The following is a 25,377-nucleotide window of genomic DNA, read 5'->3' on the forward strand; positions in this document are numbered from 1 at the left end:
CAGAATGAGAGAAAGTCCCACAGCGTGTTTGGGGTGGTATAGAAAGCGCCATCTATTGGATGCCCAGAAATATTCCCACTTTCCAACCCACTAGTCAGAGGCTCCAAATTGCCTTCTCACTTAGTTCCAAAGTGCTGAGAGGAACTTGCTGCCCACATTCACAAGGTTGATCTGCGAGCAACTGTTTTGTTGTCGCTGCTGCCTCATTCTCTGAGCTCAGAACCAAGGGGGGCCTATGGAAGATGGTGCTGAAGTTGCCACGGTCTCCTGGGCTCAGGTGGGTCCAGAGTTGCCCTGGTATAGCCTGGGGACAAAGGCTAGTGTTGGCTATGAGAGTATTGAGGGCACACTCAGTAGGAGGTGATTGAGCTCTTTATATGCTCAATCAGGATACTGGGAAGATGAGATGTGGGTCAAGCAGGCCAGGTGGACTTCAGAGATGTCTCAACCAGGTCTAGGGCTCAAGCTTAAGTTTGTTTCTCCTTTCCTTTCCCCACCAGACCCCTGAGATTGCCCCAGTGCTTAATGCCTTGGTGTGGGTTTTTCTAGATATAGCTGGGAACCCAATGAGTAGCTGAGACCATTGTTTGAAGCCTGTCTTTCTCAGTCCCAATTTTGGCACCACTCTCTTTTTATTATATCTTTCTTCCATTCCTTTCTCTATTTTCCTTTCCTTTTTTTTTTTTTTGGTTATGCTCACCCAGACTGTTTATATTTCCTTCCTCTCCCTTCTTCCTTTTCCTCCTAACCTCCCTCCTTCCTTTCTTCCTCCTAAAGCTGTCAGTAGCCCCCAAAGAAGCTACTTTGACCTAATGGTTTATCTGAGCTTGGAGGAGAGAATTGGCAGATAGGGTGGGGTTATTTGAAGGAAGTTTAAGAATTGCCATTGGATGAGTAAGCTGACAGGAGCTAAGCCATGTGACACATAGGTAAGTCAAATGCTCTAGAGTGGGCTCTAGGAAAGGCTGGAGGCTGGGAGACTGGCACTAACAGAGATTCTTTCGGGAAAACAGAGAGTTTTTAGAACATAAGTTATCAAGACTGCCGTAATGTGGAATAGGACACCTGACTATTACAGCTGAGGCCGCTGGAAGTGTGTGCGGAGGGTCTGTCCTAGGTTCTGTTCTCTCAGTGTTACGTCAGAGATTTGGACATAGGCGTAGACGGTGATTGCTGAGGATTGAATTGTGTTCCGCCAAAAGATATCTTGAAGTCCTAACCCTCAGTTCCTATGAATGTGACCTGATTTGAAAACAGGGTCTTGGGCTGGCCCCGTGGCTTAGCTGTTAAGTGCACGCGCTCAGCTGCTGGGGGCCCGGGTTCAGATCCAGGGCGTGCACCAACGCACCACTTCTCGGGCCATGCTGAGGCAGCGTCCCACATACAGCAACTAGAAAGATGTGCAGCTATGACATACAACTATCTACTGGGGCTTTGGAGGGGAAAATAGATAAATAAATAAAATTTAAAAAAAAGAAAACAGGGTCTTTGCAGAAATAATTAGTTAAGATGAGGTCATATTGGATTAGGGTGGGCCTTAAATTCAATGACTGGTGTCCTTATAAGAAGGCCACATGAAGACACACAGATAGACACAAAGAGAAGATGGCCACATGAAGACAGAGGCAGAAATTGGAGTGATGCGTTACAAGCCAAGGAACACCAAGGACTGCAGCAACCACCTAGGAAGAGGCAGGGAAGGATTCTTCCCTGGAGCCTTCAGAAGGTGTGTGGCCTTGCGAACACCTTGGTTTCAGACTTCCAGCCTCTAGAACTGTGACAGAGTACATTTTTGTTGTATTAAGCCACTTAGTTTGTGATAATTTGTTATGGAGGCTGAAGCAAACTAATACAGTGATATTACGAATCTTGTAGATAAGACACTGCTGGTTGCCCATGGAACTGCCATTCACCATTCCTTCTGACTATCCTACCCCCAATTTTGTTCAATATCAGACAGCAACACGCTCAGGGAAGATGACCCAGCCCCTGTGAAAAAAAATCATAAATGGGTCAAGCCAGTCAGAGTACATTCCTTCCCCCTTGCCAGGGATTGGTTGGGGTGACCATTTGACCCTGCTCTGGCCTCTGAAATATAAGATGAAGTCTGTGGGGTGGTGTTGGGGGGCGTGCTTCTGGGAAGTATTTCCTCCTTATTAAAAATGTGCGAGTCCCCTGCACCTTCCTTCCTGCCTTTGAACATGGTTGTGTGAGGACCTCTTATCTGATGCTGCTGCAGCCCTCTCCTCGCCATGAGAGAAAGGCCAAGTGTATTACAGAGAGGCTGACGCAAGGCCCAGATATCACTGAGCTGTTATACCCACAATCTCTCGTGTATTTCTTGTTACGTGAGAAAAATGAACTATTGTTTGGTTGGGTGTTCTACTTGCAGCTGAAAGCAATCTCATAGATACACTGGCTATAATACTTAATACCACTGATAACAAGATTAATCGTAATTTGATAGGACTGGAACACTTGCCACAAACGACAAAGACAAAATAGAACAGGAATAAATGTAAACTTTCTCCATTAGGGATAAAGATTAGTTGCTGTATTAGGATAAAACATAAATGAATATATATTTTTTAAATCCTGTATGTCAAAAATACCTTAGGTAAATTTAAACAGCAAAAGAAGAGTGGAAAAATTCTAACATACATAACAGACAAGAGGTTTGTATCCTTATACAAAGAACTCTTGCAAACCAATAAGAACATAGCAAAAACACTCCAAGAGAAAAATGGTGAAGAATAAGAAAAGGCAATTCTCAAAAGAAGAAACAGAAATGGCTAATTAACAGACGAAATTCAATCTCACTGACCACAGTAGGGAATACGAATTAAATACGGTACAATAAAATATGCAGGGGCATATACAGCCTTCTGAGGCCTGAAACATAAAAGAATTTGGGAGCTGGTTCCCTCAAAACTATGAATGCAAAATTAAGTATGAATGTGAATATTTTTTAGAATGGAAAAATAAATCACAACAAATTACAAATTTTAAAAAGCTGAAAAGAATCACAAATGTCACTAAAGCCAGTAAAAATAACATAGTATTTTTATTAATTGTCTAATACTCCCTTATAATATTTTTTTCTGTATCTTTTCTGGTTGCATATTCTTTCATCATTTCCTCATTTAACAACAATTTTGTATTAGCATTTTCTATGGAGAGGATAGAAATATAATTTAGTATTTATCCTAGCATGGTTGATTGAAATGTTTTTTATTTACAGTTGGAATTCATAAAATATGTAACTTCACACAGATTTACTCCCTCTTTGTAATACTGCTATAGGTTTGTACTGCTATAAGTTTGTACTATACCATATTTAAGCCATAAAATTTTCAAAAACTGTATAAATACAGGAATCGTGATACATCTATTTCTCATCATGCCCATCACAAAAGTAAAAAATAGATATAGTATATTTATAATTGTATACATTGTATTACTGAGTATATTCCTGAAAGAAGAGAACTGTTTTGACTAGGCAGTTCAGTAAGAACTGAATCCTCCTCTTACAGTTTTATATACCTGATGATTGGAAAAATAGTCATAGACCAGATTTTGGCTCTGTACATTTCAAAACTTGTTCTCTTCCACTATCCAAACATTTCCAGGGCCAAGCCTGCAGGACACATTCACCCCATGCTACAATCTTTAGCTCTGCACCTTTGTGTCACGAAGCTGGGCACAGTGGGCAGTAGGAGTGTTTTTGGAAGCCATTCCTCTACTGGAGAGTAGCCATAACTTAACTAGACATGGAAATGACTGCAACCCTGTAAATATATCTCTCCAAACCCTAATAAAATGTATTCCCGACTCAATTTCACCTTAGTCAGCTCCCCAAAATGCCTTTGGCCACTTGGATAATACTCTGCACAAAAAGAAGTATGCTTGAGAGTTAGAGTGGGAAAAACAGCTGCCTTAACAGATTTTAATTAAAATATTTTACTTTTGCACATATAATCATATGACTATATTACTAGGGTCCTGCTCAGAGCCTTAAAAGAGAAAAATGAGAGGTCCTAAAAATGAAGTTTTATCTTCATGGTAAACCACTTCTGGTGTATCTGTACCTTATGTTAAGTTTCCATATCGATATCAAAGTTTAAAGCAAAAAATTGTATATGGTAAAAAATTACTTATATGGTCTATAATGGTCTAACACAAGTAGCTTTTCCTCAAGTATCAGATCACTTTATACTTGTGTTCATTTCCAGTTGAAGCATTGGAAGTGCTTAGCATCATGTTGTATGAAAAACATGGATGTATGAACATTAGAATCACATACCAGATGGTCATGCTCACATACAAGAGTCCCATAGGAACTGAGATCTACTGAGGAAACAGCAGAGCCACATCTCCCATGTCATCACGATAGGGCACCCTCTCATGAGCTCATGAAGTGGAATGACAGGCAGAATCCCCTGCACAATTTCTCAGTCTTTCTCTCACACACACATAAAATTTAATTCGAGTATGTTATTGATTGTATAATGAGACTTTACTATACCATATTTAAGCCATAAAATTTTCAAAAACTGGAACAAACTTTTTTGGAACTTAATTTAGCATTATGCATCAAAAGCCATAAAATTCAATTTCTGGGAATTTATCCTAACAAAATCATCATGGGCATATTAAAATATGTAGCAATGTGTTCATTGCTAGGTTATTTTGTGTGCGTGTGTGTAAGGAAGATCAGCCCTGAGCTAACATCTGCCAATCCTCTTCTTTTTGCTGAGGAAGACTGGCCTTGGGCTAACATCCATGCCCATCTTCCTCCACTTTATATGGGACGCCGCCACAGCATGGCTTGACAAGTGGTGCGTCGGTACACGCCGGTGAACCGAACCAGCGAACCCCGGGCCGCCGTAGCGGAGCGCGTGCACTTAACCGCTTGTGCCACCAGGCTGGCCCTGCTAGGTTATTTTTAATCAGTAAAAATTAGAAACCATCTATATGTCCAATGATAGGAGATTGATTAAATGAATTATGATATATTTACACAATGGAATATAATGCATTAGTTAAAATGGCAATGTAAAGAAATGTGCAAGATCTACTTAAAGAAAAAATTTAAATGCCATTAAGGACAATAAAAGAAAATTTGAATAAATGGAAAGAAATTCTTGCTTTTGGACAGGAAGACTAAATAGTGTAATGATGGCAATTCTCACTGAATTAATTGACAAATTTTATCTCCTTCTAATTAAAAATAACTGGAAGTTTTTGAAATGAGATAATATGACCCTAAAGTCTTATGAAAGTATAAATGGCAAGAATAACAAGAAAAATTCTGAAAAGAAGTGGAAGGACTATCCCTGCCTAATAGTAAAACATACTACAAAAAGCTATTGTAATTAAAACTGTTTAGTAGTAACTCATGAGTGAATGGACAGAACAGAATAGAGTCCAGAAATAGACTCTTGCATAATAAAAAATACAGTATATGATAGCAATGACCTTTCAAATTAAGGGAGAAATGGTAGATTGTTCAATAAATAGTGTTAGGACAACCAGCTAACCCACACACTAAAATAAATTCCAGGTACACTGTAATATAAAAGGTATGAAATTAAAACCAGAAAACATGGGGAGTTTTTTAAAATTTTTTAATTAAAAATTTTTAATATGTAATTTTTGTGTGTGTGTGTGAGGAAAGTCAGCCCTGAGCTAACATCCATGCCAATCCTCCTCTTTTTGCTGAGGAAGACCAGCCCTGAGCTAACATCCGTGCCTATCTTCCTCCACTTTACGTAGGACACCACCACAGCATGGCTGGACAAGCAGTGCATCAGTGCGCGCCCAGGATCTGAACCTGGGCTGTCAGCAGCGGAGTGCACGCACTTAACCGCTATGCCATAGGGCCTGGCGCCTTTAATATGTAATTTTAATGTAAAATTAACCTATCTAAGCAAAATACAAACCTCAGAAGCCACAAAAAATACATAAATATGACCATATAAAGTTTTGAACACTCTGAAAAGAAAAAAATTACCATGAACAATGTCTAAATAAAAAAGTGAGAAACTGGGAAAAAACATTTTCAGTGTGGATTGACAGGCTTGTTTTCTTAATATACAAAATTTTTAAATCAATCAATAGGAAAAAAGACCAATAAAAAACATGATTACCCAAAACTACTGAGCTTCACATAGCACATGAAAAATTTTTTTTCTAATTTTTAAAATTAGCTTCACTGAGATATAATTTAGATACAATAAAATTCACTAATTTTAAGTGTAAAGTTTGGTGAGTTTTGACAGATGCCTGTGGTTGGTAATTACCGCCACAATCAGGATATAGAATTTTTCCACTACCCAAAAATTCCCTCTGGCCCTTTTAGAGTCAATTCCCTTTCCCATTCCCGGCACCTGGGAACCTCTGAGATACTTTCTGTCACTCTGATAGAGTTCAGGGAGGCAGAAGCACCTAGAATTTGTAGAGCAAAAGGTTTTCTCTTGTCTAGAATTTCATATAAATGGATGGAAGTGGAAGTCTCTTTTTCCTATTTTTAATTTTCAAAATCCGAGGGGAGAACTTGGGCCCAGCTTATGTCCAGTAATTACCCATGAACCAATCAAGGTAGCAAGGACCTGTGAGAAAATAACACTTAGAAGATTGGAGTGTGGGCAGAATCATTCCCCAATACAAAATGGAGAGGTCTTCCCAGAAGAAAGGGGAAGGGTGCGGGGCAAACACAGATAATATGCATTGGCCATAACAGCAGTTCTTGTGAAAAAGGACTTCAAGTGGACCAGCTGATAGGGCTGTAAGAGTCCCATTGTCTAGGAGGCTGTGTCCATTCCCTAGCCTCTTGTTTTCCAGAGTCAAGGACATGCTGGAGGGGTCTAGGATGGAGAGATGTGATACATAATGTAACAATTACACTGAAAGAGATTGAATGAAGTAAAAAAGCAACTTGCTTCTCTCCCTTCATCTACCCGTTGAAGCTTGCTTTGTCAAACACGTTTTTTCCCAACCCTTGAGTGAAATCTGGGGTTGGTCCCACTAGTTTTCTGGTCCTCTTCAGGTAATAGAAAGACCTCCAGACATTTAATCCCATCAATAGTCTCATTTCTTTAATTAAAATATCCAGGTCTGTGGAGTAGTCAAACCTGAGAATTCCATTTACAGGAATAGAGAGCATGCTCCAAGAGGAAAACAGCATGTGATCTGCTTCTCCTCTATCTTCACACCAAAAGGATCTCTGAACCACAATATTCCACCCCTCTCCACCCACAAGATCGCCAACAGAAATTTCTGACCTCTCCAGGGAGTGGCAGGAGGGGCATGGATGGAAGGGAGGAGAGGTCTCAGGAAGGTCCTATTTGCCAGATACTGTCCTGATTTTTCTAGTGGATATTCCAAGCTCTTTCCTGTGGGGGTATTGTTTTGACCATATTACCTTGGGTAAGGTGTGGTGAGGCTAGACATAGATCAAGAGTGAGAAACCAGAAAGTCGTAATTTTGTTACACCCACCGTTCCCTGGACAGAACACGGCATGCCATGCAGGGTCACTCAGGGTCAACACTGGGGTGGCCTACAAGTTCAGAGGGAGACAGGGGAACTGAGGTTTCCTTCTGTGGAAGGAAAAGGCAAGGCAGGACAAGCAGGTTTAGGATTGCTAATTTGAATAATTTCAGTGGGCTCTAGGGCAGAGGAGCTGTCCCTGGTTGTCTGGGTACCTTGCTCTGGGGTAATTAAGGCAGGTGTATAGTTGTCTGATGTGTGAGAGCCTGATACGGGAGTGGTTGGGGGTGTGGACTTAACTGTTGCCTAAGAAGGGGAACTGACCAACCTCTAGCCAGGACCTCAAAACTGGGTCAAGACAGCATTAAAACGAAACAAAACAAAACTATATTATAGGGCCGGCCCGGTGGCTTAGTGGTTAAGTGTGCATGCTCCGCTGCTGGCCGCCCGGGTTCGGATCCCGGTCGCGCACCGACGCACCACTTCTCTGGCCATCCTGAGGCCGGGTCCCACATACAGCAACCAGAAGGATGTGCAGCAATGACATACAACTATCTACTGGGGCTTTGGGGGGAAAAATAAATAAATAAAATTAAAAAAAAAACTATATTACAGGTATTTTATAGGTTCTTTGGAGACCCCTTATCATAGAGGATATCTCATCTGCAGTCCCCTTATTGTGGGCAAGGTGTTTCTTCTGCTTCTCTCTCTCTCTCTCTTTCGCTCTCTCTCTCTCACACACACACACACACACACACACACAGTCTCATTCTACTGGTACATGTAAGCCCCTTTCTGCCAAGGTCTGAATTCTTGTCTCTGCTAGGAAGCCCTCTTGGGCAGGGTTTCTTTAAAGATGGCTTCAAGCTAGCTGTCTCCTGTGCCTCTCACATCTGACACTTAATTATATATGACATGAGCACCAGCAAAGGGGCGTAGTGCTCTGAGAGAGCACCACGGAGGGGGGCGAGGAAGGCAGCAACAGCAGAGCCAAGGAGCAGGGGACAAAGGTTTTCCAAGCAACAAAATAACATGCCAGGACTTACATGATAAGGACCAGGACTAGGGTGAGAAGAGTGAGGCACTGGCCTCAGTGGGAAAATTTAAGGGAGTGCTATAAAATGCAGTAATCAAGGTAAATAATATTTAATGCAATATTTAAAAAATACACAAAAATGTGTATAGGATACATCCATATGTATCCATACATACATATGAAAAGCCTTAGCCTTTGCCTAAGGCTCCAACATGGCTCAGCAGGGCACTGGTGGTAGGCAGCAGCGGCTTCTAGCTTCCTCCTGGCAAGATTGTAGCCCTGAGCCACTTCTACACAGAAATGCTGGAGTGGCCCCCTAGGAAAGGCCTTCCTTAGGAAATAATCTTTATCTGAGTCTTGAAGAAGGAGGTGAGGCATGGAGGGTATGAACAGGGGAGAGGGAACAGCACATCTGTAAGTCCAAAATGCCTGAGGTGAAAGAGCTAGAGGGATATTTGGGGAATGGTGGTGGCAATGAGTTGGGAGGCAGGGACCAGATCACGTAGGGACTCTTTAGAATCTGAACTAGGGGAGACAAGCGCCCAGGTTTGCTTCTTATGCAGATAATGCCGTGTGGGGGACAGATTGGAGGGGTCAGGTCTGGACACAGGTAAGTCCCTTCTGAGGGTAGCGCATTATCCGAGTCAGGGATGACTGTATCCCAATCAGAACAGGTCTAGACAGGTTCCAAAGGTCCAGGTCCAGGCCTCAGTTTCCCCACCATAACACTGAGGGTGGGGCGGCACCCGGGTCTCTGCTCTGCCAATTGGGCCTTCTCTGGGTTCCACCTGTGCCGCCCGAGCATCAGGGCGCGCGGAGGAACCACCCCAATTGAGCCTTGGGCCGGGGCCATCGGGGCGGGGCGGGTCCCGCTGGTGCCCGACCGCCTCGCCGCCCAATCGCCGCGGGCCCGCCGAGCCCCGCGGGGCTGGGGCCGCCGCCGCCGCCGGAACGTGCCGCGGCTGCGCCGACGCTCGAGCGCCGGGCAGGGCAGCGGGCGCGCTCAGTCTGGCGGCGGGGGCCGTGCGCGGACGGACGTGCCTGGAGCGCCGCAGCCGCCCGCAGCTCAGCAGCCCGCCCGGGCCGCGCCCGCCCGCCCGCCATGGTGTCATGGATCATCTCCAGGCTGGTGGTGTAAGTGGCCTTCTTCCCTGCTTGCCTTCCTCCCCCTGCTTCTCCGCCCCCGGCCCCCGGCTGCGCGCCGCCCCTGCAGCACCCGGCCCCGTTCTCTCCGGCTATTAATACCCCGCGGCCGCTAAATTTAGCAGGTACAGTAGCTGCCGCGGACGCCGGCGAGCGGGCGGCACAGGGCGCGGCGGCCGCTGCCCTGCGGGGCCGGGCCCGGGCGCATCGGGGCTCCGGGGGCGCTGCGTCTCGCCGCGCCCGGGCCGCTTTGTTCCCCCGGGGTGGGATTTGCGGAGGCCCCGAATGGGCGCGCCGCGAGGACGCGCGTCTCTCTCCCTTGGGAGAAACGCTGGCTGGGGTCGCCCGCGCCGCCGCGCTTTTGTCGGGTGAAAATGACAGACCGAGCCCAGCGAGCCTGGGGCGCTGCCTGGAGGGGTCAGCGCGGAGAAGGGTGGCCAGATGGAGGCGGGGCTCCTCATGGAGTTGAATAAATACTCCTTTTTGGGTTTTTCAAATTGACAGCGGCAAAGGCAAGTGAAGGACCTAGGAGGACATATATGAATCTTGGGGTAGACGCCTCGCGTCCACATGTCTGATTCCTTTGGCGGGGGTTTGAGGGAGAGATAGGGGCAGGCATCTCCAGGAATTCACGAGAAATTTCCAAGTGACAGACAGCCACCCGGATGGTGGTGATGACACCTCCCAGGCCTTGCTGGAGAGCGCAGAGTCATCTCGGGTGAGGCCTGTATGAAGTCATTGCGGGTGGGCGTGGGGGGCGTTTTTCTCTGTCAAGCCCCAGAGCTGAGAAGACCTTGAAGAGCTCCTTCCCTCGTGGATTTATTTGCCTTTGGAGATAGGCGTGGCTGTCCCAGTTCCTCTTCTTCACTAACCTTTCTTGCCAGAGTCAGGACAGGTTTGCCACCTGCTCAGGGGAGCCGGGGCTGAAATTGGTCTGGGGACCAGACCAATGGTGCACCTCAGGTTTTTTCTTTGTCTGACAAAGAGAAATTCTGGACTCTGGTTGATTGTGCACCATCACGCCCCACGTTTTGAAACATCTCCCATCTCCTATCCTTTACTGATTTCCAAAGAAGCAGTCAGAGGCAGCCTTCTGAAGTCGTTCTCAGCATTGTATCCTGCCCACCGTTCTGGGCTTTCCTCCCAAAGCCAGTGTATATGCCTCTCAGCCCCCAAGTTCATTCCATGCAGACTGCTGGAGGTTTGTGCTGTACCTCAGGGTGGCATGTTAAATATTTTAGAAGACTTCTGCGGGCAGAGCTGGTATGATAATGCAGGGAAGCAGCTGACACGCCTTGCCCCACCCCAGGCCTGACTGAAGCCTTCAGGGTGGTATTTTCTCCCCTGAAGTATTGCTCTGATTTTCACATTCGCAAGTGGCTTCTGGGGGGCCTCAGGGTGGGGCCGGAGAGTTTAATTGACCTGGCTGGAGGGCTTACTCTGTATAGATCCTCCTGGGCTGGGGCAGGAGCACTGGGTAGTGAGGGCTTCTGGTCTGGGGTCCATGTGACCATCAGTAATTTTATTAGCACCCTCTCCCTTATATACAAGGCAGCTGAGGGGGTTGGAGAGGAGAGGCATATATTTGGGAGGGGCCTCAGGGACTTGCTGTTACTTTCTAAAACAACCATACTCCCCAGAAGTGGGGCTTCAGAGAACTTAAATGACCATAAGAACTACCCCTTAGGTCAGCTGGGGACCCTCTGCCCCAAGGGAGAGTTTGTGGAATATGGAGTTGTTATTCCCACTGTCAACTCCAAAAGGTCAAAGATACCGCCTATCCCCCCAATCCCTAATTCTCTATAGAAACCCAACATGGAAGTGTCGGTTGTGAATTATTAAAACCACTCTAATAAGCACTACCTGTTTCATGTAAATAATACCTTGTTCATTATAGGAAAATTAGAAAATATGGATAAATAGACTGAAAATCATCCACATTATTAACACACAGAGATAGCAAATGATAATTTTGAGAGGCATATTCTTCAAGATGTTTTTCCCAATGCATTTATGCACATATATTTACCATTCAGGGAAATTATCAGTTCAGCCCAAATTCCCACAAACCTCTTAGCAAAGAGTAAGAATACCACATTTGGAGTCAGAAAGCGCTTGGTTCAAGTCCCAGTTCTGCCTCTTGCCAGCAGATCCCAGTTCACAGCTCAGATCACAAGGGATCCTAGTTCACAAGCTAGTTAACCTCACGTTGCTATTGCAAAGATTTCAATGACACATGATACATAAATTGCCAAGCAGCATGGAGTGCATCAAATCAATGATGATTTCCTCCTTTTGTCCTCCAAGGTACTTAAGAGAGGGTGTAAGAGCTCTAGAAGGGGCCCTCAGACTTTATCTACTCCTGCAGTTTTCGAACTGCCTTCCCTGAGGGCCGCCCAGCCTAACTGGTTGGGCTCTGGGCTCCCCAGCCCTGATTCAACATGAGCAACTCCCCTTTTGTTTGTTTTATATATTGGGGTTCTATATATTTGGAAAATATATGGGTTTTACTGCTAATGAAAACCACTGATCCAGCAGTCCCCTCATCTGTAAAACTGCAGAGGGTGTGTGCCTTGCCCAAGGACACGAGATGAGCTGGTGAAGAAAACAGGCTCTGGATTTTTGGTCCAATGCCCTTTCCACCTCTGCCTGTCCTTGACAGTTGTCCTAAATGAATCTCTTTCAAGCTCCCAAGACCTCTGATATGGTGTCCTACAATTTTGTCCACAAGTCCCATTTCCTATAAGCAATCTTTTCATGGTTTTGTAAGCGTCACATTAAAGGAGATTTAAGGAAGACCTATCACTGTGTTCTGAGGATGGAGAGAGAGTGTCTTCCTTCCAGCCAGAGGCCTCAAGACAAGCCAATGGCGTCTAGAGACAGCCAGCCAGTGATTATAGATGTCTGTGTCGCCATCAGCTCTGAGTGTTTTTAGGGCAGTGGTTGTGGCTTATTTCCCTCTCCAACCTCTCGTGCCCTCTCAAGGCTCTTTTTGCAGTACCTGGCACCTGAGTGCGCTCAGTAAAGGTGGGTTGTGTTGAAGGAGATCAGAGGCACTGGGATAAGCGGGGGAGCCAGCCAGTGTTATCCCCTGGGGATGGAGGTTAGTGGGCATCAGGACAGGCTTGGACCCACAGCGCAAAGCTGGTGGAGTGAGGGCCAACTTGAGACGCTGCTGTCTTGCCAGCTGTCTTCCTTCTAACTCCCTTGGCTCAGCCTAGGAAGAATTAAGGAGGAGATACTTCGTGCAGTAGCAAGGTTGGCCTTGTTAGGGCCTGGTTGATATTTACATGGAACATGGTAGGTCATTTAGGACTGGCCTGCTTGCCTCCTTTAAAATACCGTGTCTTTACGAACAACTCAAGGCCTAGGCACGAATGAATTTCAGAATGGGGGGAGTATGTTCATGTGCCCTGGAGGGGACACACACAGGTTGCTCTGTGGCTTCTTGAGGGGAATGTAGTCTCTTGAGGCATTTATTCCAAGGAGCAGGTATTGCCTCATTTTCTCTGGACAGAATTTTGGCCGAGGCCCAGAATGTTGGCTAAATGGATCCAGAGCTTCTCACCACTCTTGGGGTTAGTACCAAAACTCCAATTCACTGCATGGGGAAAAAGAGAGTCCTAATTCAACAAATTTTCTAAATAACTGATAGCTATGCAAGGAAAAAAAAACCCTTTTTTTCCACATTGCACATCTTCTAAAAATGTTAGTTTTTAGAAAGTACAGTCTGATGTTGAGAACAGAGTCTTACTTTGATGGCTGAAGGTCCGACTATGTCCTAAGACTGTGATTTGGAGCCTGAAGTCTGTGTGCCCTGTGTCAGGGATGTTCAAGTAGAGGAGACTTTAAGGAATGTGAGTTGTCCTCAAGATGTTCCCCAACAGTTGCAAAACAAATGGAAAAAAAAGAAAAGACCATAAATTCTTAAACATAGCTTGCTTTTCTTTGGAGCCTGCTTTTAAAAAGTGGAATGCAGAAAAATGATCCCGTTAATGGAGGGTTCAGGTTGGTTGAGGATTTATTTGCTGGCACTGTGGCGTGGTACAGGGTAGGAGCTGGGTAAATATTGCAGTTGAGTTGTGAGAGGAAAGATGTTGGGCTGGAAGTCAGCAAACTTGGGTTCTAGTCCCAGTGCTGGTCTCACCCACCATCAGAGCCCTCAGAGCAACTCCCCCTGGGGCCCCACTCCTGGTCTCTGAGACAGGGGTGTTGGCCAGGCTCACCCTGGAGGTCTTAACAGTTCTTAACAGCCAGTGCTGCCCTAGGCCCCTTCCTTCCCCCCACCTCCCCCAGCTGACTCAAGAGACCATGTTTATTTATAAACAAGAGAAGTCTCCTCAAGGAAGTGAAAAATACCAGCTTAGATTTCACTGCTGTTCTGCTGCCCTGTTTTTGTTGATTAATCCTGCCTGCCTGCTGGGAAGGAGCTTTTGTGCACTTCTCCCCACTGTGTCTTATTTGAAGGTGAGCTGACAAGTGAGGGTCTCACCTGGTTATTACTGACTCAGTCCTCCCCTTCCTTCTGAAGTGAGCCATCTTCTTTGGAGAGTGTATTATTTCAGGGGAGGAAGAGCGCTGGGAAGAACGAGAGAAAGGGAAGTCAGGCCCTCAGTGGACACCTAGGGAGGCTGCCATTTTGTATTGTGTAGGTGTGTTGTGTGTGTATGTTTTCCAAGGGGGCTTCAAGAGCTGGGGGAAGGAGAAGACTTGGCCGTGCAGTAGTCACTGCATATGGCACCTTTGGAATTTCATTGCCAAGGGTGAGCCACACACATGCCCAATCAGTTACCAGGATTTTTGGTGTCTGTGGGAATTTTTCTGAGAACCGACAAGAGCTAAGGAGGGTTACATATGGGCTATGAGTATATTTTCTTCTCACTTCTCTGCCTTGGGAAGGCCTTGATGGATTGGAAGATGAATAGTTATATACATATTGTTTGTTCTGAACTTTCAAATCTTATCTGTCTTCACACAGAAGCACATTGTTTTCCCTTTGCATTTTTTTAGTCACACCCGGGGGCTTTCTTGGGATTATAGAGAAAAAGGAAATATAGATAAAGGACCAAATATTTGGCATACAGGAGGGGTGTCTGAAGGAATCTTGACAGACAGTCTGGTATGGGCTTCAAGCATGGCGTGCGTACCTAGACCAGGGATGGCAAATGAGTTGCATCTCTTATGATTGATAGGAGGCTGCCTTGGGACACTGTCTTGAGGAGAGTTTGAAGCTGAGTTGGGCTCAGTGGAGAAAGTCCCCTCAGTGATTCGTGCAGGGAGGATGGTAATGGGGGCACACACGTTGGTTCAGTATTTACTCTACCAGACTTAGCCCATTCCTGATCAGAAAGGCCTGTCCCACTGTCAGAGTTTTACGTGCTTCCCTAAATTAGTAAACAGAGAGCAGCATCCTTTACCTGAGTTGACATCCGCTCCTGATATCCTGCCCTGCACCAGGCCTTGTCAGTCACCTGAAAAATGTTGGCCAAAAGTGTCTTCTTGTTGCCAGCATAGGGAGCTGTCCAGCCTAGTGGCTCTCTAGTCTGCCTCTTTCCTCTCAGGACCATCACACATATACCACATTTTCCCTTTTTTCTTTGCCTTTCACCAGTCACAGCTCAGTTAAATTCTGCCTTTTCCTTCTCTTGTGACTTATGCTTTCACACCTTATCTACTTCCTTATAGGGGTCTGTGGACGTTACCTTGGGCTTCAAAATGAGTTTCCCATTCCCTTCTGGTGCCATACCCCATCCTTAGCCAAAGGAGTGGCCATGTGACCCAAGCCTAGCTACACCTTTCCCTGGGCACAAAAATTGGTCCAGAGGTGAGTGTGTGACCCAAACTGAGCCACCAGATCTTTCCCCAGGGTTTCTTGATTTGAAGCTGGGAGAGGAGAGCCTTGCCTATGGGGCCCAGAGCTGGAAAGATATGAAGGTGAGTGTACTGGTGGCTAAACTCCCTGGCACATGGAGAAGGTCTATTGGCAAAAGGGGGAATATGGCAAAGCAGAGATAAACAGAGATGAGACATGGGCAGAGAGAGAAGCAAGCTGGCACAAGAGTCTTGATTCTAGTTACTCGGGCACCAGTTCCCACTGCTTCTCCTTGAGCTGGTCTGTATCCTAGAATGAAAGCTTTGAATAGTTCCTGTGTTAATTAAACATTTATTGAAGTGGTGAGGATGGACTGCGCTGTGCTGCAGTAACAACTCCCAAATCCCAGTGGCTGAAGACAACAGAGGTTTATTTCTTGCTTTATGCTGCCTATTCACCGTGAGTTGGCAGAGGCGCTCTGCTCATTGTAATCACCAGAGGTCCAGGCTGACTCAGTCTCCTTTGTCTTAGGGGCTGTCGTTGCACATAAGGCACCAGGATTCACTGTGGCAGGGAAAGAAAGATGGAGAATCAGGCACTGTCTCTTAAGTACCTCTAACCAGAAGTGACATGTGTCACTCACATTTCATTGTCCGAAGAAAATCACATGGCCAAGCCTGTAGGTGGAGAAGTATAATCCTACTGAACATCTGTGGCCAGCCCCGATGACCACCATATATGTTGAGTGGATGAATCCTAACCTGCTTTGCAAACCTCTAAATGTCCTTTTTTGCTAAAGTTGGTGTAAGATGGAATTTTTTTTCCCTCTTGCAACTGGGAGAATCTTAACACACTCCTGTACCTCCTTATATTAGAAAAATCTCTCACTCCCCTTTTGATCCCTTTTCTTTATTCTGTTTGTGAGTTTAAAAGGAGGTCTTAATTTTGAGGAGAAATTAGCAATTGTAGAGAACCGACGCTGTTCCGTGGCTAAAGCCCTTGAAGGTGCCCTGTGATTTTCATTACACTCTCCATGTTTGTCCCGATCTACTTTCCTCCATGAAACCTCCCTTGGGTCTCCTAACTGAAGAAATATTTCTGTCCTCTGGGTCCCCAGAGTGGCACTGTTACTTTGTACCTTGTGATGTGGTGGTTTGTACATTTCCCTCCCCTTAAGGACCACGTCTGTTTCTTAGTCTCCCTCATGGCTCTTCATGTGTAGTAGATACCCGATGAGTTGGATCATGAATGCGTCAGGATCTCACTACTTAAAGAGTGGTCTGTGCATCAGCAGCCTTGGTATCACCAGGAGCTAGTTAGGAATGCAGAATCCCGGGCCCCACCCATGACCTGGTGAATCTGCATTTTAACAAGACCCCCACAAAGCTTGAGAAGCACTGAGTCAGGAGACAGGGTACCATCATCTCCCCTGTGAAATGAAAAGAAATGGACTTACCTAAGGTGCCTGTTTTTGGCTGTAAACCAGAATTTAATCCCAAGTCATCCATTTGTGCTAGACTGTGGTTCATCCTTTCCTGTCTGACAGGTCCCAACTCTGACTTTTTATGAGTTCTGAATGGCATAATTGGAGTCTACCAACCCAGTGCCCAGCTACAAACCTTTCGCAGATGGGCTGCTTAATTGTGATCTGTGTAAAATGTAGTTTTGCCACAACTGGGGTTTAGACTGCCGAGGCAATGCTTGTCAGACAGTATATGGAGCTGAGTGGCTCATGCTACTCAGAGGCGAGTGGGATACGACCCACCTGGAGAAAGAGGCGTGGTGAAACACAGCTGATGCCGGGCAGTCACGGTGGATTTACAGGGACACGCAAGGACTTCTTCTCATGACCACATGAGGCTGAGAACCACTGGTTCCCATGTGTCCCTCCTGAGGAAGTTGCAGGATCCAGCGGGATCTGTAAATGCTTCAGGCCAGGCCCCATGAGCTGTGGAATCCAGTCTTATCAGCGAGTCCTCTCGGCTCTACCTTCAAAATACTCTCCCATCCAACTGACTCCCACCTCCACTGCTACCACCCTGTTCCAGCTCAAAATGATTGCTCTCCCAGATCATTTCAAAACCCTCCTAATTGTTTTCCCTGCTTCTAGTCCAGTCCCTCCAATGATTTGTTTAAGATGTAAGATAGGTCGTATCTTTCCCCTGCTGTTTAAAAACTGTCTAAAGACCTCCTATCACCCTAGGAGTAAAATTGACTCCTTACCGTTCTCCACAAGACTCAGCAAGGCCTGGCCCCTGCCCGCTGCCCCGACCTCACCTTGTACTGCTCTCCCTGTACTCACTCAGCTCCAGCCTCCTCACTGTTCCTGGAAGGTGGCAAGCTTGTCCCATCCAAGGTCCTTTGCACTTGCTGTTACCTCTGCCTGGACACCCTCCCCTAGGTCGTCCATGACCTTCTCCCTCTCTCCATTTAGGTCTCTGCTCACATGTCTCCTCTTCTGACCCCTTTTACCAAAATACACCCCCCACACCGGTCTATCCCCTTATCGCTCCCTGAAACTAGGCTTTTTTATTTATTTATTTTTTTATTTTATTTTATTTTTTATTGATGTTTTAATGGTTTCTAACATTGTGAAATTTTGGGTTGTACATTTTTGTTTGTCCATCACCACATATATGACTCCCTTCACCCCTTGTGCCCACCCCCCACCCCCACTGCCCTGGTAACCACAGTCCAGTTTTCTCTGTCCATGTGTTGGTTTATATTCCACATATGAGTGAGATCATACAGTGTTTGTCTTTCTCTTTCTGGCTTATTTCACTTAACATAATACGCTCCAGGCCCATCCATGTTGTTGCAAATGGGACGATTTTGTCTTTTTTTTATGGCTGAGTAGTATTCCATTGTATATATATACCACATTTTCTTAATCCAGTCGTCAGTCGAGGGACACTTAGGTTGCTTCCACTTCTTGGCTATAGTGAATAATGCTGCAATGAACATAGGGGTGCATAAGCCTCTTTGGATTGTTGATTTCAGGTGCGTTGGATAGATTCCCAGTAGTGGGATGGCTGGTGAAACTAGGCTTTTAATTCATTTGTTTACTTTTTTATGGTCTCTCTCCACTAGGATTTGATCTCCATGACTTTTGAGACTTTTATCGTGTTCACAGCTGTTTTGCCAGTGCCTAGGGCAGTTCTAAGCTCATAGTAGGTGTTTAAAAAATATATGCATGATTACTTAGTGTTCCCTTTGGGGTTAGAAGATCCTTTTTAAAACCTAGGTTTGTAGAACCTTGATTTGTGACTGTGGCAGGTAACTTAACCTCTCTAAGCGGTCAGTTTTCTCATATGTAAAATGAAGGATTTGATTTCTGTTTCTGGCAATATGGAAAACTAAATAGTTTGAAACCCCTCCAGTAATAAAACTGAATAAAAAATTTTGGATAAAATATAACATCGATCTCCTTCAAAGCATAGCTGAGCTTTTAAGTAAGAGAGGGAATTTCCCAGGAGACAAGACAGAGAGGGAAACATTTTGCAAGGGTGTAAGCTAGTACTGTAGCAGGTATATAACAGACCACCGTGAAATTTAGCTTAAAACCACAGCTGTTTTGTTATCATCTCCCCTGGCTCTGCGGGCCAGGAGTTAGGCAGAACACAGGACACAATACTTATCTCTGCTTCGTGATATCTGTGTCTAAACTGGGGGATGCAAATGGCAGTGGCAGCCTGGGCATCTTTCTTTTCATGTGTTCCGAGGCCTCCCCATGGTCTTTCCACATGACTTCTCCAGCATGCCGGCCTCAGGATAGTCAAGTTTCTTATGCGGTGGCTCGGGGCTCCAAGAGTGAGTGTCCAAGAAGCATTAGTAGAAACTGCAAGACTCTTTGTGACCTGGTCTCAGAAGTCCCAGGATGACACTTCTGGTGCATTCTGTTGGCCAAGTAAGTCACTAAGGCCATCTTAGATTTGAAGAGGGGGGATTAAACTCCATCTCTCAATAGGAAGGGTGGCAAATAATTTGTAGCCATCTTTAATATACCAACTTGAGGATTGGCCCAACTTGATTTTAATATCTCCATAGAGAAAAGAGGGACCTTGAGTCTGTGAAGGTAATAAGTCAGAGCTGGACATTTGTGTAAAGCTGAGACTTGAAGGGCTATTCTTCAGTCTAGTCCTGAGTGGAAGGATGGACCCATCAGGACAGGGAGATGACAGTGGAGCTTATCTGTCGTGCTCTGGGTTCGTGTAGGGGGAAAATCTCCCTTGGGAATTTGAAACCATCCATGGACCTGTCCTCATATGGATTTGGAGTTTAGATTAACACACCCTGCATGGTCTCAGTACCCCCTGCTGAGAGCTTAACATAAAAATTGGTCCTGGGCCAGTGTTACTCTTGGGCATCTGGCAGAAATTAATCCAGTCTCTAAGAGCTCTCAATACTCCTTATACAGAATTATTTGAATTCACACTCCAAAATTACAAAACACGTGAGGCAACAACCTCCCTAAGCAGGAGTTAACAGCCACTACAAGCAGCAGGATTAGCCCTCCAGAAATAAACAAACAAATAAGTAAGTAAATAGGTAAATAAATATTAGTTATTATTCATATAAAATAAATATTACTTAGAGACCTTAGAATAAGTCTTTCTAAAGTGAAAAAATAAGTAAAGAGTTGAAAATATAAAAAAGCAGCAGATACTGGGGTGGAACGAGGAGAGGACTGGGCCCACAGGAAAAGTAGAAAATAAAGTATTGAAATTAAAAACCCAACGGATAGTTTAGAATGATGAGGGATTGAACACCAAGGGGGTGATGTTTTCTACACTGCATCTTGGAGCTAGAAGGGATCTTAGTGATCTCAGGCTATTGTTTGCCAGATAAGGATGATGGGACTGGAGGGGTCATTCATCAAGGTCAGTAGCCTGATTGGCTCGGCCAAGACTTGAGGCCAGGTGTCCAGTTTCTGAAAGTGTTTTGATGTGGAAGAAAGGAGGTTTGTTTTATGTGGTTAGAGAGTTGGACTAGGACCAGTGGGTGACTAGAAGACAAATTTTTGGCTTGATAGAAGGAAAAGATATCTAGTAATTGGTGCTAATGTGAGGCAATGAGCTCCAGGCTTCCAACCCTAAGACCTTCCAACTCTAAAACTCTATGATTTTAATCTTTTCCCTTATAGTTGTGGAGGAAGAGAGGTAAGAGTTATTGGAAAGATTTTCTTTTCCAGTGGGTAGTCCTTCCATCCTTGTTCAAGATTGATTGATTGATTCATTGGTTGATTGATTCACTGCCCATTTATTGACTCTTTGCTTTGTGCCAAGCACTATACCAGAAACCAGGGATATAAAGATGAATGAGTTCCATCTTTGAGAAGTTTATGAGGTCACATAGCCAGTCAGTGGGAAACTTGGATTTGAATTCAGATGTCCCTCCTGCCTGCCAGTACTCTTTCCATTGGGTGGATATTTTGTGGGTATATGTGAAAGACTTTTCTGGCTTTGCTTGGAAATTGTAGGGAGGAGCCCTTTGAGCAGGGGAAGTGGTGCATCTGATATATGAAGGGATTAAACCACTGTTGTATCTCTCTGCCTGGGAGACAATGTGACATTCAATGTTGAGAGAGAAGGCAGAGGAGAGGGTGTGCTGAGTGAAAACAATCTGGGACAAGGAGATGAGTGAGGTTGAGCATCCTTACCCACTGTATTAGTCCACTATAACAGATTGCTGCTGTAATAGATGACCACAAACAGTGGCTTACAACAACAAAAATTTAGTCTTTTACAGTCTGGAGGCATTAAGTCTGAAATGAGTCTTTCAGGACTAAAATCATGGTGTTGGCATGACTGTTTCCTTCTGGGTGCTCCAGAGGTGAGTCCATCCCTTGCTTCTTCCAGCGTCTTGTGCTCTTGGCATTCCTTGGCTTGTGGCTGCGTTACTGCAGTCTCCACTTCTGTAGTCACATTGCCTTCTCTTCTGTCTGTATATCTTTCTCTGCCTCCCTCTTAGGACACTTGTGGTTACATTTAGTGTCCACTTGAATAATCCAGGATAATCTCTCCTTCTCAAAATCCGTAATCACATCTGCAGTCTCTTTTGCCATATAGTGTAACATTCATAGGTTCCAGGGGTTAGGACTTGGATATCTTTGGGGGCCATTATTCAGCCACCAAACCCATAACTGCTGGCCTGGCTGCCACCAAGCTGAGGGGAGTTCATTTAAGAACAGCCTACAGAAAGGAGGACACTTTGGTGTTCTGACATCTTATTTTGTCTCCATTTTTGGACTCCCTTTGATTTGTAAAAATTATTGAGAAATGGTTAGGATATAATGGATAACAAAACAATAAATACTCCTTTACTCACCACCCACTTTGAAGAATAGAATTGATACACCTTCATTGTATCAATATACCACTGTTTAGGGACATTTGGGTTCTTTCTAGATTTTTGTTTTTCTCTTTTGCTCTTGAAAAGAATTCTGCAATGAACATTCTTATAGGTGTGGTGAACCTGTGCACAAATTTCTTTAGGGATGGAATGGCTGAGGCATAGGGTATATGCATCTTTCACTTGACCAAGTAACATAAATTGTTTCCATAGATGTATGGGTCTGTTTCTGGGCTCTTTATTCTGTTCCATTAGTCAGTTTGTCTGACCCTGCACCAGGACCACATTGTCTTAATTACTATAACTTTATGAAAATTCTTTTTTTTTTTTTTAATTTTTATTTATTTATTTTTTCCCCCAAAGCCCCAGTAGATAGTTGTATGTCATAGTTGCACAGCCTTCTAGTTGCTGTATGTGGGTCACGACCTCAGCCTGGCCGGAGAGGCGGTGCGTCAGTGCGCGCGCCCGGGGATCCAAACCCAGGCCGCCAGCAGCAGAGCGCATGCACTTAACCGCTAAGCCACGGGGCCAGCCCGAAAATTCTTGATATCTGGCCTGGCAAGTCCCTTCCACATTTTGTTCTTCACAAATTGTTTCCCAAAGTGGTTTTCCCTTCAGCAAAATACACAATTTCAGTTGAGCCATATCTTTACCATCACTTGATATTGTCACACTTTAGAATTTTTGCCAGTCTGGTGGGTATAAAATGGAATCTCATTATGGTTTTAATTTGCATTTCTCTGAATACTAATAAGATTGAGCATCTTTTCATATGTTTATTGCCCATTCATGTTCTCCCTTCTGTGAAGAGCTTGTTCGAATCTTGCCAGTTTTTCTCTTGTCCTTATCTTACTGATTTGCAGGAGTTTTTAAAATATTCTGGATGCTAATCCTCTGTCACTTATGTCTTACAAATGTCTTCTCCCAGTCAGTGGTTTATTTTTTCATTTTTTATGATGTATTTTGATGAACAGGAGTTCTTAATATTAATGCAATGGGTTTATCAATTTTTTCATTTATAGTGTATACTTTTTGTGTCCTGGGAAAACCTTACCAACCTGAAATCATGAAGATATTCTCCTATATTGCTCCTAGCAGTTTTATAGTTTTGCCATTCACATTTGATTTCTTAATCCATCTTGAGATTTTTTTTTGTATATGATATGAAGTAGGACTCCAGAATTTTTTTTACCATAAGAAAAACCAGGGGCCGGCCCGGTGGTGCAGTGGTTAAGTGTGTGCGCTCCGCTTCCGTGGCCCGGGGTTCGCAGATGCGGATCCTAGGCACACACCGACACACTGCTTGTTAAGCCATGCTGTGGGGGCGTCCCATTATAAAGTAGAGGAAGATGAGCATGGATGTTAGCCCAGGGCCAGTCTTCCCCAGCAAAACAGAGGAGCATTGGCATCGGATGTTAGCTCAGGACTAGTCCTCACGAAAGAGAGAGAGAGAGAGAGAGGGAAAGAAAAGACCAATTGTGCACTATTTATTATAAAGGTTGTCTTTTCTCTTTAGATCTGCAATGCCCAACCGCATCACAAATTAAGTTTCTATAGATGTTTGAGTCTGTTTCTGGGCTCTTTATTCTGTTCCATTGAGCAGTTTGGCCCTGCACCAGTACCACTGTCTTAATTACTACAGCTTTATGAACATTCTTGATATCTGACATGGCAGGTCCCCCCACCTTCCAAAGTGCCTTAGCACTCTTCTCTTCCATATACATATTTAGAATTATCTTAGAATTATGTGTTGTGTACAACACACACACACACACACACACACACACTCACTCACTCAAAAATCTGTTAGGAGTTTGTTTAGAATAACATTGAATGTATGAGACAATAGAAAATTGATGTTCTTAAGATATTGAGCGTTCCAAACCATAAACATGGTACCTATCTATATTTATTTAGGTCTTCTTTAATGATTTTCAATAAAATTTTATAATTTTTGCTGTGAATGTCTTGTGCATCACTTGTTAGATTTATTCCCAGGTACTTGATATTTGTTGATGCCAGTGTATCTAGTATCTTATTAAAATTTTCATCTTCCAACTGTTTGTTAGAAGAATACAACCTTACTAAACTGTAGATTCTTTTGGGCTTTCCAGATAAATAATCATGTCGTCTGAGAATAACAGTGTTGTGTCTTTCCAGTAATTATTCCTTTTTTTTTGCTTCCTGGTTTTATTGTCCTGGTTAAGATCTCTAGTGCAAGATGACTAAAAGTGGTGAAGGCAGACATTCCTGGCTTGTTTCTAATTTAAAAAAGAATGCTTCGACATTTTCCCATAAAGTATTGTGCTGGTTGTAGGGTTTTCAGAAATATCCTTTATCATTCTACATTTTCTTCTCTTCTGACTTTGCTAAGAGTTTTTATAATGAATGGTATTGTATTTTATCTAATGTTTCTATTGAGATGATAATATATTTTTTTTGCCTTTAATCTGTTAAGTGGCAAATTGTATTAATTAGTTTTACCATTAACCAACTTTGCCTTCCTGGATAAACCCAATTTGGTCATAAAGTTGTTTTTCTTTTTGGTTGTTGTTAGAACAATCCTAGAGTCAATTTGTTAATATTTAGGTTTTTTTTTTTTTTTTTTGAGCTGTGTTTATGATGGATATTGGCTGTATTGTCCTTGTTTGGTTTTGCTATCAAGATTATGCTAGACTCATGAACTAAATTGGGGCTAATATACTCTGGAATAGTCTGTGTAAGATTGGGTTTCCTTCTTGCATATAAAATAGGTGAACTTGCCAGTAAAATCATCAAGGCCAGGTGCTTTTTCTGTGGGAAGATTTTAAACTACTTATTCGATTTCTTTAATTGTTATAGATTTTCTGTATTTTCTTGAGTCAATATTAGGTTAGAACTTCATTCATTTTAGTAATTTTTCAAATTTATTGACAGTTAACAACATTGCTTCTGCACCCCATTCCTTCTTCCCTCTCATGCCAGCACTCTCATTAGACATATCTTAGATGTTCTTACTCTGTCTTCCCTATCTCTTCATTTCTTATTTCTGGTTCTTTTTCCTGTCTCTGCTGCATTATGAATAATATTCTTCATGTCTGTCTCCTCAGCCATATCTAATCAGCTGCTGAATGTATTCATTGACTTTTACATTATTTTAGAAGTTCTATTTAGTTCTGTTTCAAATTGTTTGGTCATATTTTAAGGTCTCTGTTCCTCCCTTGTATTTTAAATTCACTTTTATTCCTTTAAACATATTAAACATTTATTTTATATTCTGAGTCTGATAATTCTAGCATCTAAACTCTTTTTGAAGGTCTGAATCAACTATCTCTTGCTTCTCTTGGCTCTCAATCAAGGTACATTGTATGTTTTCCAATTTTAAAAGTATTTATTTATTTATTTATTTATTTGCTGAGGAAGATTGGCCTTGAGCTAACATCTGTGCCCTTCTAGCTCTATTTTGCATGTGGGTTGCCACGAGAGCAGGGCTGCCGACGAGTGGTGTAGGTCTGCCCCCGGGAAGCAAACCCAGGCTGCTGAAGTGGAGCACACCAAACTTAACCA

At 43.9% G+C, this 25,377-nt stretch overlaps 1 protein-coding gene across 1 annotated transcript in view; it reads left to right on the forward strand.

Moving 5' to 3' along the window:
* Window positions 1-9,550: 9,550 nt before the first annotated feature.
* Window positions 9,551-25,377, forward strand: part of REEP1 (receptor accessory protein 1) — a 103,474-nt gene continuing 87,647 nt past the window's right edge. The window contains exon 1 of the mRNA XM_014792751.2: window positions 9,551-9,659. Coding sequence (XP_014648237.1) covers window positions 9,628-9,659 — 32 coding nt within the window. The 5' untranslated portion in view covers window positions 9,551-9,627. The remainder of the gene's footprint in view (window positions 9,660-25,377) is intronic.

This window comes from Ceratotherium simum, chromosome 11, assembly GCF_057802395.1.
Source record: "Ceratotherium simum simum isolate JZ-2026a chromosome 11, ASM5780239v1, whole genome shotgun sequence".
In the NCBI taxonomy this organism is placed as follows: Eukaryota; Metazoa; Chordata; class Mammalia; order Perissodactyla; family Rhinocerotidae; genus Ceratotherium; species Ceratotherium simum.